At 45.8% G+C, this 15,959-nt stretch overlaps 1 protein-coding gene across 1 annotated transcript in view; it reads right to left on the bottom strand.

Moving 5' to 3' along the window:
• Positions 1-15,959, bottom strand: part of LOC136295246 (multiple epidermal growth factor-like domains protein 6) — a 193,921-nt gene that overhangs the window by 27,767 nt on the left and 150,195 nt on the right. The window contains exons 17-24 of the mRNA XM_066193705.1: positions 15,652-15,786; positions 14,516-14,650; positions 13,957-14,082; positions 13,512-13,643; positions 12,514-12,642; positions 10,619-10,738; positions 7,553-7,681; positions 1,625-1,753 (exon numbers count right to left, since the gene is read on the bottom strand). Of these exons, the coding sequence (XP_066049802.1) occupies positions 1,625-1,753; positions 7,553-7,681; positions 10,619-10,738; positions 12,514-12,642; positions 13,512-13,643; positions 13,957-14,082; positions 14,516-14,650; positions 15,652-15,786 (1,035 nt within the window). The remainder of the gene's footprint in view (positions 1-1,624; positions 1,754-7,552; positions 7,682-10,618; positions 10,739-12,513; positions 12,643-13,511; positions 13,644-13,956; positions 14,083-14,515; positions 14,651-15,651; positions 15,787-15,959) is intronic.

Here is a 15,959-nt window from a genome sequence, read left to right as displayed (position 1 = left end):
CTGCGCTGTTGACTGACCTCTCACTCACAGAGAGGCCTCGGAGACTTTGGCACCTTCACCAACAGGAGGAATAAATCAGGCCAGCACAAAGCACTAAAGGCTCTGGCACAAGATAATAAATAGGGGTGTTTTCCCTAATGTGAGCAGGGCAGGGCACCAGAGGCCATGGAGAAGGGGCTGCATTTCTTAATTGAATTTAATGAAATATCTAGCAAAGCTTCCCATCCCTAATGCCAAGGATTGGGGAAGGGGCAAGGTGACCCATTGCCAAGGCTGTGGCTTGACAGGAAAAATGGGCTGTGATCAAGAAGCAAACGTTGTACCTGTTCAGCAGCGCCCCTCCTGATCTGTGGGATGGGTAAATAACTCTGGTCTGCTTTTGTTCTGTGCTCACGCCATTAATCTACACCCAAAGGCTGGGTCACCACCAGCACCTTCAGCTGGTGGGAGGCGCAGAGCCAAGTGCTCCTGTGGGAGGGCACGAGAAGGCAAAAAACTGCAGTGCTGGGCTGTTGGGAAGAGTGTCTAAAATTGGGAAGATTCAGCAGAACTGACCCACCTGTAAACAAAAGAGCAGGGGATTTTGCAGGAAGAGCCTTCTCAGAAGATGGGCTGTGTGGAGTGGTGGGGGAAAATGAGGGGAAAATATTATGAAGAGCAAGCCCTGCCCTCAAACAGGGCTGAAGATGAAACAGTGTATGGCTGGAGAATAGCATTGCCTCAATACAAGCCACATTTCTCTCTCTTTTCTAAACTAAACCACTTTTCTATCGCAGAAAGCCACGACCTGTGGATTAAAGAAGTGTTCCCTAAGAGAGCTGGCTCGTTGTGAAGCTGCCCTGGAGCCCAGCTCTACACCCCAGCCCTGCAGACAGCACTCATATTTTCAAAAGGAAGCTTAGACCATGACATCATCCTAAAGGAAAACAAAAAAGTTGAGAAGCTAAAACCTGAAAATCTTAAAAACCCCCACTTATTTGCTAAACTTTGCAAACAGGCTCAGTGATCTCCATATGCAATTCCATGCAGCTAAAGAAAATAACCTAATTTCCCACAAAAGGCAGTGAAAAAATTCTCTGAATAGCCAATTTTATATATGATTACACACGAGCACTTTGTTAACTTAAAAACTGTGGGATAATTCATACTTGTGAACACCTAAGAAGCTGACATTTATTTTAAAACAAATAAATTTTCTAATAACTATTTAAAAAAACCTATTTTGTCACACCCAAATAACAAAATAGTCCCAAACTCTGATTTTTCCACTTTGCACATTTGTAACCTGACACTTTATAATTGATAACTAGATGAGATACACCAGAAACAGATACACAACATTTAATCTCTTAATGTCACACAAAAATAAAAAGCAGGGAGTTGTCATATGGCAGGAGACAGCTCTGCTATTTAAAACCTGATGCTTATCATGCTTGATGAGTTAAAAAATAAAATTTAAAAAAAAAAAAAAAAAGAGCTGATGATTTTACACAGCCACCAAAAATTGTTCCCTTTTTTGGCATCTTTGGGAAGGAAGGTGACTTATCTGAAGGTGTGCCCTTATCTGAAGGTGCATCCCGTTCCCAGAGGAGGTCTGGGGGTTTGGGAGCAGGGGGGTACTCACGCTGCTCGCAGCTCTCCCCCAGCCAGCCCGGGAGGCAGCGACAGGAGCCCAGCGCGTGGTCACAGCCAGCAGCATTCTTGCACTTGCACACCTGGTGGCAGTCAATCCCAAAGAATCCGTCTGGACAAGCTGGAAATGCAAAACATTCCTTTTTAGCACCGTTCCTGCTTCTTTTTTTTTCTGCCTAAACTCCATCTTGTCTTTTTACAGATGCTTAAGGACAGAAGCTGCATCAAGGGTTAAACCTGCCCAGTTCTGCTGCGTGCACCTTGGAAAAAATGTGGCCCTTTTACACAAGCAACAGGTTTCTGCACAGGAAAACAAGGCTGAGAATATCGAAAAACCATAAACACGTGAGAGAATGGAGCTGGGTTCACACAAGCTGCTCCTTGTGCCTCTGTAATGGACAGAGGAAATAATTCAACATAATGCAAGACTCCAGGGCCATCCCTGCTGACCTCCCTCCTTTTGGAAACGCAAAACCTCTGCTCCCGTTTACTGTCCTGACACTTTTCTAAAGATTCTTTAACAATGAACTGAAGCCACGGTGGTGCAGTTCAGCGCTGAAATGAAAAACTGGCAAAGTGAATGAGTGGAGAAAAGTAAGACGAATTAAACATAGCAAAACCACCCCAGGGAGCCGAAGGAGCTCTACACCTACATCTGGAACTGAACCTGGACTAAGGAAGAGCAGCCCCATGGATTCCCTTTTTATCTGTACCAGTGCTGACAGCAGTGAAAATAAGGATCAGTGCTTGTCAGTGGGCCACATCATACCCCAAACGTTGCATTACAGGAACACTGAGGCTGCAGAGTTTAAAAATATGTTCTCTATGTAGCCCTAATTTAACCTGTTTTTGTGTGTTTAGATTATGTAAGTACATATATTATGTCACACAGCACAGTATATTATGTTACACTGAGTAATAACAAATCTATAGATACACAACAGTACCTCATTCTTCTCACAGAATCCCTGAATTAACCTCAGGAGTGATGGTGCTCATGAAATAGGCAGTAGTTCAGTAAAACTTAGCTCTTTGTCCTCCTTGTTCAATATAAACTTGGATTTTAAACCCAATCCTCACACTTCTACCACGAAATCAAAATGACTGGATTCCCAAGAGAATCTCACAATGACCATCATCATCCAAACCGACCAACAGCCCTCCACACTAATTCACAGCTCTCTGTCAGGTCAGAGTAACATTGGTGTCACCAAAGAATGGTTCAGGTGGAAATGGACCTTAAATATCATCTGCCATCAACACCCCTGCCATGGGCAGGGACACTTGCCACTGTCCCAGGCTGCTCCAAGCCCCTTCCAACCTGGTCTTGAACATTTTCAGTGAGTTCTCCAAGTGCATCTTCCACTGTTGGACTCTTCTGTCACTTTTTTTGCCCTCAGGCTTCTTCATGCCCAGGTTTTTTGTCCCAGTCCATCATAGTGCCTCTTCCACAGATGCAAATTCAGTCCCCCAGCCGTGTGCACTGCTGGCTGCTTTGGCTACGAGTGGAGGGAATTCTGTACCTGTGGCTTTAGGAAAACCCGGACCATCATCCAGCAACAGTGGGAAACACTGAACACCTGCTCTGGCTGCTCTGCTGCTCAGCTTGTGACTACACATGGTCGTTCCATCCACTCAAAACCAAAATGCTGCTCTTCCCTTTGTCCTGTCCAGGCTGCAGCTTCTTCCCTGGCATATGAGAGGTTTGCTGCCCTGCCCAGGTTTGTGCTGCCTCAGGAGAACAGAGAAAGGGCTTCCTGACAACAGAGCATCCCTCAGCCTCTGCTCAGTGCTCAAGAGAAGAGAGCTGATACCAACGGGCAAGGAAGAGCCACCAGGGTGGGGTTTAATCTGTTATTCCCCATTCACTCCGCTTCAGTAGCAGATTTGGCACAGCACAGGGATGGGCTCCTCCTGATGAACCCTCAGTGGCTTCAAAGGCTGACAAAGTTCTCCTTTAACACAGGGGCTGCACAGCCTTGTCAGCTATTCCTCGACCTGCACTGTGCTCGCTTTCCCCTTTTATCTCAGCAAAACAGCAGTCTTGCCGGGCTCTCTTATGGTAATGATGAACTGCTGAAATCCCAAGGGAAGGGTCCAGTCCGTCCATCCTCTGGCAGTGCTGACCCCACAGCGGTTCAGAGGCAACAGCCAAGTTCTGTGCTCCACAAGGGGGATATGGTGTTGTTATTAATGGATCAATTAATAAAAACATTGTAGCAATGCTCTGAGACTCCAGTCAGTGCACTAATTGTCTGGCATTTTGGGATATTTGGACAGATGAATCAATGAACTGGACAATTCTTCCTTTGGCCTGATCCCAAAACTGGACACAAGCCTTGGGTCATACGGCACGTACCAGAGAGCAGTGGGGAAGGGAATTAAACAGAATCACAGTGCAGGGAAGGCAATTGCAGCCTTCAAAGTGGGAGCAGCAGATGCTCAGCACTTGACAGAATTAAATCAGTTATAACAATCGCCTTCCCAAACAGGAGTGGAGCGGCCCTGGTGCAGGGCAGGGTGTCCCAACTCACTTGTTCCCAGAGCTGTGAGTGTGGCTGGGGAATCAGGCGCCTGGATTCCTCTGGGTTTGTCAGTAGCGGGCTCAGGCTTCCTGCATGGCAGATTCTTACATTTAGTTAGAGTAAGCATTGATATATTTATCTATTTCTCACAAGAACGATTGGTTTTGGGTTGGGATTTTTTTTGGGTGGGGTTTTGTTTTGCCTTGCCCGTTCAGCTGGAATTGCATTATAACCCCAGCCCCGCAGCAGTGGGTGAACACAGAAACATCTTTTCTGAAGAAGATACTTAGGTTGTCTGTGCTGGAACAGGACAGAAGAGACTTACAAAGCCACCTTTGCTGTGATGCCTGCCCTGGCAGAGCCCAAGAATGCCGAGACATAGGCTGCTGCTTCAGTTCAGGGACAGCCACAACTCCCTGTGTCCCCCTGGCACCTTCTGCCCAAACACATAACATTCTCCACTCAGATATGGAAGCTGGCTGGGGGCACTGCTAGCAGCGCCCACAAAAATGATTCATTTTCCTTTGGTAATGCGAGACCTTGTGAAGAAACACACATTATTTCATCAGTGTTCTGCTTGTATCACTTGCTGCTTTCAAGAAAATTCAAAGGAAGCCTTTCCTAGACTGCTCTCACAGACCGAAATAATTTCTTTGTAGATTATTTTGTTTTCAGCCTGATCTGTAATCGTTACCTACTCTGCAACTGAAACAGTTTTGCTGCTTTTGAAACTCCTTTGAAAGAGTCACAAGATTCATAAGGTTCATTTTCACGAAGCACTGAGCAGGGCTGAAAGATGAAGCAGGCATGTACCGCCTTCAGAAATGTCTAATTTTCTTTCAGAGAGTGTCTTGATAGCTTTATTCTTCCCCATCATTATTAGATGTGACCACAGCACAACTGCAGAGGCAGCAGTACCACTGAGTGGTACCAGATGAAAAGCAGCTGATCAAAGGTGACTCAGGGCAGAGCAGAGCTGAGATGCTGATGGACAGACCAAAGTACTTTGAAGAGTGTGAGGTCTTTTGTCAGCATCCTGTGGCTCGGAGCACAGAAGTTCAGTCAGCTCCTGAATAATTCACAGCAAGGTCTCATGAAACAGCAGCCCTGGAGCAAAAGGGTCTCCTGCTATGGGTGAGCTTGGAAACTGTCCCGTGATGATGATGATGATGATGATGATGATGATGGTGTGGCTTTGGCTGTTATCTGTATTACCGACATAATAGATTGAGATTCAGCAAGGACTAAGGATACATTAACAATTCTAATAAATATTAATAAGAGATTATTAAATTTGTGGCAAATAAGCTCGGAAGTGGTCACTGAAGTGGTGTCTTGCAACAGGGGCTAGTACCTAAACCTATGAAGCCTTAATTCATACTGAGGGCAGCAAACTAATGAAAAGAGACAGCAGCTTCCCACCAAAATGGGAAGAAACTTTCCCCAAATGAAAATCAAAAATCCAAAGGCAAATTTTGGTATATCTGCGGTCTCAGCTTGGTAATAACAAGGCAAAACACAATTCTGCATTGTGCTGCCACAATGCAAAATACCAAAAGCAACGACTTCAGGTTCAAACCCCCTCACTGTGCAGGGCTGATATTAGTTATTAATATCAATCAAAATCAGATTTTGTAAGGGACTGTCTCCTCCTAGGACTCTGAACTTAGGAGGCTGCAAAAGCCTCAGTTTCAACATTTCTGTGATGACGGAGGAGCCCTTCCCAGCCACGGGCTGAGGCATCAGCAGGATGTTTGAAGTCCAAGGCAACTCTGCAGCGCCAGGGCTCGATGTGAATTCCTGCCTGCGAGGCACAGAGCCTGGCCAACGTGGGTGGATTGCCAAGAGGACGGCAAAAAGCACATCCCTGCCAGAAGGAAACCCTGCCAGTCTCCCAGTCACTCGAAACAGAAGCGCCGCAGCTCCTCCGAGAGAAGGTGCCAAGAAGGTTCTACCAAGGGCAAACCACCCACATGTTTTCCTCCCTCGGCGTCTTTTGGAAGCTGCCAAACTGTTCTGGTTAAAACTTCCTAAGTTAAGAGGCAACCCAGGTCAGCTGAGAGCAAACACTCTGCCTTCTTGAGGGAAAACACGCGGAAAACGGTGTTTTCACGAAGCGCTAAATTTCACTCTCCCCGCCACAATCTTCTCTCAGGAATTAAAAAAAAAAAAAAAAAAGATAAAAAATTTCCAACGTGACTGATTTGGAAGCTGGGATTTTTTCTTTTTTCTTCCACCAACAGAATCACCCAGTGTTCTCCATGTTCCTCACAGAGGATGTTTAGCCTCTGTTCCCATTATAAGTCCTGCTGGAATGAAGGGATTTACACAACAACACAGATAACTGCCTTGTGGTTTGTTGTTTTTTTTTTTTCCAATAAAAATAGAATAATTAAAAAAAATAGTAGATTTAGGAAAACAGATTTCAACGAAATTATATTGAAAAGGGACATCGTGGTGATACCATGTGGTATGAGGTGTAATTTGCAGGAGAACCTTGGAAAGAATGTTTATTTTGTATAGTAAATATGAATTAAGAATGAGAGGGGAAAAAACACCGAGGAATATCAACTCCAGCTGGTGGGTGCCTCGCCACATTCCTGGGCAGGCTGTGGAGCATCTTCCTTCCCATGAGAGGGCAGCAGCTGCCTGCGAGTGCTGCCACTTCCCTCCAGCCTCGCTGCTGAAACTGGCTGATAAAGCTGCTTTCCATGCAAAATAGTTGTGACTTCGATTCAAGTACCACAATTTGCAGAATCTCAAATCACCGACACTAAACTTTCACAGTGCCTGAATGGCCCTGTGCTGTTTCTCTTGTATTTTTTATACATAAAATCCGCAAAATGATGCAGCATGACAGCAGCCTCCTGTGATAATGCCACCGATTGACTCACCATAATGGAGCTGAAGAATCCAGTCCAACCTTTCCAACGCTTTACCAAATGACTAGGTAATAGGAGAATAGATAGAATAGAATTGGATTTCAGTTAGAAGTGAATCTGTTCTTAAAGAGTTCCACGGGGATGATGCACGCATCCATGTTTTTCTCAAAATCGCTTCAGGGAGGCACTAGAAACAAGCAAGTGTAGGGCTGAACAAGCATCTCCCTGCTCAGTGCTCAAATAGTGGGACCCTCAGTCTTCATAAAGACGTGATACAGCAGAAGCCTTAAGCATATATCTAATTTCAACCATGTGAAAACACGTGCCCAACATTTGGCACCCAGCTCGATGCTCTGCCGAGTTAGGAGGGGACTTCACATTTCGGTACCGGCTTCCAAAAAAGTTCAATGGTTCATTTGGATCCAGTGTTGTCAGTTGTAAAACCTGCTCTCTGAATAAAAACCAAACCAAATTCTCCACGAATCCTGAAGGGACCAGGGGCAGCAGCAGTACCTCTTTCACAGAAGGTTCCTGTCCAGCCCGCCGTGCAGGTGCAGGCTCCACTGACGTGGTCGCAGGCAGCTCCATTCTGGCACTGACAGCTGGACTCACAGCCCGGGCCAAAGCTCCCCTCAGGGCACCCTGCAGCACAGGAATCACAACCAGATGATGGGTTAATGCCAGAGCAGGTCAGGGATCAGTGGGGAGTTCTTACACACATGGGAAATCTGACTATTTCCAAAATAATCAAGGCATAAAGCCTTTAACGGCTTAAAACTAAGATTTGAGTGCTCCCCTTGAGGTTCAGGTAAGTTGGGCTTCATTTAAGATCTATTTTAGAAAAATTCCAGTGTGTTGAAAGACTAAATTCTGCACAGAAAACGAACATCTTCTATAGCAAAGCCTAAGACTTCACAGGTTCTACATGATGACACTTTGCCCACCGGTCTGGAGTTGCTTATGTGCACATCTCCGGGACTTCAGCAACTGGGAGGGGAGAAGCTCCTCTGTTTTCCTGTAAATCCTCTTTCCCCAGAAAGCTGGAGAAAAGATGAAATGTGTTGGTTGCCTTCACAAAGCTCCAGATTGAATGCTGCACACTTTACTTTCATGCTCTGCTTTGAAAAATTCAAGTGAAAACATTACATCTGGGGGACAGATTAACAATTACATTTCCACAGCAGTTAATGTGAGGAGTCTTAAAAGATTTGCATGGTACTCGCCATCAGAAGAAAGAAAACATTTGAGAATGAAAATAATTTCTTCCAGGATTATAGGAAAATCAATTAAGAACAGGGCCAGTTGCCTAATTCATATTGGATATTTTGGACAGGCTGAAACACGGAGATAGACTTGGCTAAACACAATATTACAGGGCCTCTACTCATGTTTGAAGGTCTTGTGAACATCCCTCTAAATGAGTTACGGAGATTACTGCCAGATCTCTTCTAGAAGCCTATGATTTTAGCATTTACAGCAACAAAATGATTTTCAGGCAATCTGGAAGGAATCAGAGAGAACGGAAAAGGAGAGTCCTCAAAGACAGCTCCATGTCTGGAATAGGGGGGTGGGTTTGGTGCTGTTTGTTTGGTGCCATGGGTGGGCAGTGATTGGAGCTGGCATGAATTCAGGCGCTCCTGCAGCTCAGTGACTGCCAAATGTGTGTCTTGCAGAAGAGGAGTAGGGATGGGAGATGGGAGAAGAACAAGGTGTCTTAAGTATTTCTTTGCTTTCAAAGAGTCAAAAAATGGGACTCTGTTTAAATGTGAGTATTTTACAATCTATTTTTTTGCACTTACAGGTGAAATCCCTTCCCCTTCCCAAAGCTGCACATCACTGTTTAACAAAGAAATACTCAGAGGTGCACTCGTGCCTTAAAAGCTTGAACCATCTCCACGTTTCCTGTTCAGCTGAAATCTCAGTCAGAGAATCTGTGCAGGGGAAATGGTGCTGCAGTGCAGCAAGAGGTGCAGGGCTCCCAGCAGAGCTCCCCTCAGGCCCACGGTGTTTAGCCCAGAGCTGAGGCTTTTCAAGGTGATGGCAAAGGGTCAGAGCACTTCACAAATGATTTCACAGTCCACAGCACAGAGAATCTGCCCCTGCTCCGGCAGGCACAGGCTGCTGTGATGTGTGTCAGGATCCAGCCATCCCGACAGAGAACCTGAGCTCCTGCCAGCCAGGGGAAGGAGCCCAACCTGCAGGGAGAGGGCAGGGATGCCTGGAGAGCAGAGGAAATATCCAGGGATAGTGAAGATTTCACCTCCAAGGCAGCATAGAGTTATGGGAAGAATTATGGTTTTCAAAATCTTGCTCACACACACACACACACACACACACACACATATACACGTGCAATTTTAAACATATACGTATATATGCACACACACACACACAAAAAGAGTAATAAGCAGACTAAATAGAACAGAAAGGCCACAGAAAGACCTTTAGGGACTGCCAGATGGGTTGCCAGTGGAGATGGGTTCACTGATTCCCCTCCCAGCGAGGATTACAAGCAGCTATTTGGCCACTCTGTCTCTGCAGAGATGCTATTTTGAGAGAGATCAAGAGTGAAAGAGAAGCAGAGCTGGCAGCTCTTTCTCTGGGAGCTGGTCCCCCACACACACTGTCCTTCCATTCCCTCTGTGCCAACAGCAACAAAGGCTGCAAGATCAACTTTCCAGGCTTTCCTGTCTTAGGCCACGGTTCCAGATTAATTGTTTTGACATTTCTGTGTGACACCAGCAGTTAATCCTGCCCACGCTACTGAGACTCTGGTAGCTACATCTGTGCTACTGTAAGATTGTTAAACTAGTAGATAAAATGTTTATTTTATTTAACAACATCAATATAATCAATAATAATAGCAACAGCAGCTTAACTATGCAACTTACAGCCGCGAGATGAAGTGGATTCCAAATGCTTGCATGAAATGAAAAAGAAAATAGGCATATTAATTGGAAAAAAAAAATCAAGTTGTATTTAATATAGAGATATTGCTTCTGTCTCAAGAAGCTCCTGAATGAGAAATTGATGATACCTGGGGAGACATATGAGGAATTGACTATGAGCCTGTTTTCATATGCTTGAAGCATCTGCTACTGACCTCAGTTAGAGGCGAATGTTAAGGTGAGGGTCACGGGCCTCTGATAAGACCATTGCACATTTTTGTTGTTAATAAATACAGGACTCAAAAAATCCCTGCTGTTATGTACATGTGAAGTATTTCTCTATGCCTGACCAGAAACAGAGATTTACAAAGGGTTAAGTTCTGCCCTAAAACTGAATAAACAAAACCAATACGGAAACTCCTATGCCACAACCCAAATATACACCAATCCTACCCCTCTCACGAGATCCTAGCATTAAAAATAGCTGCTGGGTCCAAAACAAGGCTGAAGAGACCTTTTCTGGAAATGAAATCAGGGGAAAGCATCTAACCCCAGTGAAAGGCGAGAGCGCAGCGCGGAGCAGAGCGGGGGCAGGACAGCCTGGGAGCGTTCCCGTGGGGAGCGACCGGGAAAACACAACTTCCAGAGCTGGGATTTGGGAGTTCCACGTGCAGGGAGGGGAGGCACTTACTGAGCTGGCAGCGCTGCCCGGTGAATCCCGGCTGGCAGGAGCAGGTGCCCGTGGCGGGGTCGCAGTCGTCGCAGGCGCAGGAGTTGGCGCATCCCCGGCCCCAGCGGCCGCTGCTGCAGGCTGCCAAGGGAAACGGGGTCACACCCAGCACCCAGCACCACCCCCAAACCCTGCTGCACCTCCACGTGAGGGAATACAAAACACGCAAAACGGTACGGGGCCAAGCTCCCGGCTGCAGCACAGGAGGAGATAGTGGAAATAAAAACCATTTTTGCCGGTCTGTTTCAGCCGGGCGCAGGCAGATGTTACCCCATCCACGTGAAACTGATTGTTTGTAGTCATGAAACTGGTAATTCGTAAGCTGGGCCGAGGGAGATTTAGGTTAGATGTCAGGAAAAGGGTTTTTACTGAAAGAGTGATCAAATACTGGAATGGTCTGGCCAGGGAGGTGGTGGAGTCACCACCCCTGGATGTGTTTAAAAAAAGATTGGATGTGGCACTCAGTGCCATGGTTTAGCTGAGGTGGTGTTAGGGCACGGGTTGGACTTAAAGGTCTCTTCCAACCTTGTGATTCTGTGAATCCACATCCATCAGTCACAATTCTATAACTTCAAGGAAATAAAATATCAGCTATTGACTCACTCAATGAAAATCAGCATAACCCGAATAGTGAATGCGTTTAACCAGACAGATTTGGGAGCACCACCCAAGCTTTCCCCAAAATACTGGGAAACGCAGCACAGACACAAAGGAATCTCACAATGTTTGTTAAAGCAACTTACTGCTTTCATCCTAAAATCGCATAGCACTGACACAATTATGGCAATGTGCCACAGCATCTCCTTTCTTTCAAGTAAGGATGAAGATGAAAGTGCCTATTAGGGCAACAGAAACCTGGTTTTGGAGCTGGGAATCTGTTTAATGCCCAGTCTGCAATAGCTGGGAAAGCTGCCTTACTGAGATACCACTGCAAAACAATTTTTCTCAGATCTTATGTTGAATAGAAAGAAAAGCTTTCCTTTGTCATGGTCTCTCAATTCTCTAGACGGCCCAGGGAGTTGTGAAAAGCCACCTCAGTGGTTCCACACACTACCAACTGGTTTGATTTTTAAAATATGCGTATGGGTGGAAACTTCAGATTTTCCCAGCGTTTTCTTCAGTACAGAGCCTGAGAAGTCAGGTGCAAAACTTGCTGCTGTCAACACTGCCAATTAAATGATTTTATGTGTTTAAGACCAAGTTTAGAAAGAGGTTTGTCTTCTGTTGGTTTTTTGCAAGAGGCATCACAATGAATCAAGCAGAAGAGATGTGTCACAGGAAAAGGGAGAAATCAAGCAGGATGGCTTCACATTTATATGGTGCCATCCAAAAAGGGCAAATCTACTCTCTCACACAGCCACCAATATGGAGAGTGATGCTAAAGTCAACAGAAGGATGCTCTGCTCTTCCAGAGAACAGAATTTTTCACAGCATTTATATTCCCTAGTTAAAAAGTGACCTTTAGACACACGACTCTACATGCCACTCACTTGTTGAATAAATCTCCCCCAAACAAAATGAGAAATGGAGAATTAATCTCAAAACTAATCTGCACTGAAAATGAAAAACAAAACTGTCTGTCAGTCAAAATGCTGACGGGACAGATGGTATTGGGCAAAGGGATCCATAGTGTTGAAATAAGAGCTTATATCAATACTTTGCACTTCATCAGCCATCTATTTCAATGCTTTGAACCTGGATAATTAAGGATTATAACTACCCAGGCTGTGCAAACCCACAAACACACCATTTCAGAAGCAGTAAGATCAGCAAAACTGTATTAAAAAACTGTAATAAACGAAGAGCAAACAGAGCTGGCTCCTCCACGTGCAGTCCCCGGGAGATCCCTGACTTACGGTGTTTGCAGTCGTGGCCAGTCCAGCCCGGGGGACAGGAGCACTCTCCAGTGACATGGTGACAATGAGCACTGCTGCCACAGCTGCACAGCGACAGGCAGCTCAGGCCATAGTGCCCATCAGGACAGGCTGCAAGCAGAGACACACTGTGACTTCACCCAGCTCACAGCCCAGCCACAGACTCCTCTTCCTAAACAGGCAGTGACAGCTCACCCTCTAAAACAGGCTTTAGCCGAACCCAGGAACCCAAATGGCAACACAAATATCTGGGATCTGCACCCCTGGGTGTCTGGGGCTGAGTCCTGGAACGTGGGAGTAGCCTGAGTGACTTTTGGGTACTCCTGTGCATCTCTTTTCTGTTGCCTCAGAGGAGGGAAACCTTCCCCAAAAGCCATTTTGTGACTAACAAGAATTAAAAATGTGCCACCACCAAGGCCTTGCACAAAGCAGAGCCTCTGTGCAGCTCTCGGCAGCCACACTCAAGCAGCCTTTTAACACCCAGAGGCTGAAGAGCAGCAGGGAACAGTTTCTTGAACATATCCCCATGGTCTCTGGCTGCAGGAATAGCACTGCTACTGCTCCCTCATCTTCAGCATTATTTAATCCTAAATTATCTACACCAAGGAGTGCTGCTGCAAGCATAACTCAAGAACGATGCCATGCAGGCCAGCTGGTCACACCTCTAGCCAAACAGCCAGGATTACACCACCAGTGTTGTGGCTGTTAAACACTCTATTTCCAAGTACAGCTTGCCATAAATTAGGTCTAACGATAGCATCCATTTGGGATGCAGCTCAGCCGATCACGTGCATTTATCTGCAATCTCCCTCCCACAAATAATGTCAAATCCAACCTGGGGAATTCCTGGAGATGAAGGGCACTTAATCTCTGATCAGCGTGTTTTATCTCACGAAGGAATAAGAAGGCAGAAATCAAACCATAACCCGAATTTTCAATCTGACCTTCTTTTCATGGGGAAGGCTGAGGCAAGGACTTACTGGCAGAGCAGGACGGCCCAGTGTAGCCAGGGGGACAGTCACAGGCTCCAGTTTCCCTGTTGCACTGTCCCCCGTTGGCACAGGGCTGGCAGGAGTTCTGGCAGTCTGGTCCCCACTGGCCATCTGGGCAATCTGGAGTAAAAGCACAATGAGCTGCAACCAGTGCCATTTTCTGCTTCAGGATAGTTGTAGATTTCTGCTGTTACCCCAAAGAATTTAAAAATAATAGTTAAACTGAGCTGGATTGTTATATTATCTCTACAGACCTGTCAGCCCTGCCATTAAACTGCAGTATACAAGAACACAGATAAAGAGAGACCAAAGGCTCTCTCCCAATTTCCATCACAGTTTGTCTGTTTACAGGTTTGGGAAACAGCAAAATTCTACTTCTTATCACATCTTCCAAAGCCAGGCACTCCCTACCTTGGTCCAGCACCTCACACACCTTGCTCACACGTAGCACCAGTCTTCCCAGCTGGGCAAATACACTGCCCTGTCTTTGGATCACACGGGGCTCCTCCACAGCTGCACCTCTGCCTGCAGCCCATCCCGAAGCTGCCAGGCTGACAAGCTGGACGAAAAAACCCCAAAGTCGTGGTTAGAAGCACTTTGAAGACATTAGGAGGCCACCAGTTTTAAACTGAGCTGTGCCGGTAGAAGTGATCAACTTGGCATTAGTGTCTCAGCAACTGGCGGTCTGAAATTAACTGCACCAGAGCCCTGCAAAATTTGTGCCTGAAGCTTTAAGGGCAACTATTGTTACCTGGACAAATGTTAGTTTGGGTAACTCAGCCTTGTGCCTTGACCTTTGCAGGGAAAGAGAGAGAAAGGGACAGTATTTGCCAGGCTCCAAATATCAGCCTGGTTTCAGTGGGGAACTGCCAAGTCGTATCAACAACAAATGTACCCATTTATCTGCAACCTCTATATCTGAACCTAAGTTTCCTGGATTCGCTTTCCCATCCCAAGTGTATCTCCCAGGGACACATGCAGTGAGTACCTACACAAATGGCATTTTTCTCCATGAAACCCAGCTGGACACGGATGTTTGCAGGCTCCTGTCTCAGGATCACACGGAACGTCAGGAGGACAGCTGCACCTCAGTTTGCAACCAGCCCCATAAAACCCTGGGGAGCACTCTGGAAATAGAAGCAGACACAGAACATGTATAAGAGAAAGGAAAAGTTAAGAGAAGTGAACAAAAATCAGAAAATAATTTGGCAGAAACTTGCAGAGAATATATTATAATGTACATTTTAGAGGAGTTGTTAACAAAGAGTAAATTCTTAATAAATGCTTGCATTTCAAAGAGGTTGCTGCTTAAATATAACCCAGAAACAGAGTGGCAGAAAGCTCAAAGATTTATTCAATTAGAATACTTGAGGGTGTATTTGATTAAATACATTATAGAATTCTCCTCTTATGTGTCCAAATTCTGCTGCTCTCTGCCTTGGTGCACAGGCAGTGGTGGGCAAGGCTCCCTCTCAGAACTGAGTTCATCACCAAGAATGACAAAAACATTAAATATTGTCATTATTGTTCTCCACCAAACCCACCAGAACTGCTGCCATAAATGCAACACAGTCCTGCCTGGCCAGATTAAAACCTGAAGGGAGAATCTTTATTGGGTTACTCCACTGGTGTCTGGAAAAGGCTACTGAGACATGCAAACATGAATGTGGGATGAAATTCTCTTTGAACTACCCCCAAAAACTACAAAGAGTAAGCTGAATTCAAAGAGCTGCAAATCCGAAGGAAAAGCAGCATTACTGAACCTGTTTACAAATCACCCCACTGCCATAAAACACAGATTTTGCCACTTAATTACTGACTGTGTCAAAACAGCACAGAAATGAAAACTCGCACGATTTTCATTATTTAAGGTTGTATTAGGATTTGGGCTCTGGATTTCTGTTTTCATTTGACCAGGCTAAAATCCCTCCAATTGCCTACTCCCCTTGATGTCCCTGCAACCCTAGCAGGGTTAAAACCCCCCAAAATCATTGTTAGGATATGATTAGTAGGATATGATTAGTAGGATATGAGTAGCAGGGGCCAAACAAAGCAGACAGGTGGAAGGAGGAGAAGTTTCTGGGACAAAGGAACGAGCAGATGTGGGGAACCTGGCTGTGTGGGGTACCTTTCTGACACTTTTTGCCGTGATATCCAGGGTGGCAGGTGCAGGAGCCGTTCCTGGGGCTGCACTCCAGCGTGTGCTCCTTCACACACTGACACTCCTCTGAGCAGCCCGCACCGAAGGCCCACCTGGGGCAGGCTGCAGACAGGAGAAAAAAGAAGCATCGGCTCTGTAATTATGCAGGAGCTGGGTGAAATTGCAAGCTGCTGCAGAATGCAACTGCTGCAAGAAGCAAAACCTCTGTTTCGCTTTCAGCAAGTACATCCCCGTTCCTACAGCAGCACCTGTTCGTGCGTGGGTGGGTAAAAAAA

The sequence above is a fragment of the Chamaea fasciata genome, unplaced genomic scaffold (assembly GCF_029207755.1).
Source record: "Chamaea fasciata isolate MVZ Bird 193981 ecotype frontalis unplaced genomic scaffold, bChaFas1.0.hap1 SCAF_11, whole genome shotgun sequence".
Classification (NCBI taxonomy): domain Eukaryota; kingdom Metazoa; phylum Chordata; class Aves; order Passeriformes; family Sylviidae; genus Chamaea; species Chamaea fasciata.
The sequence above is the reverse complement of the archived record's forward strand: the minus strand, read 5'-3'. Positions and strand labels throughout refer to the sequence as shown.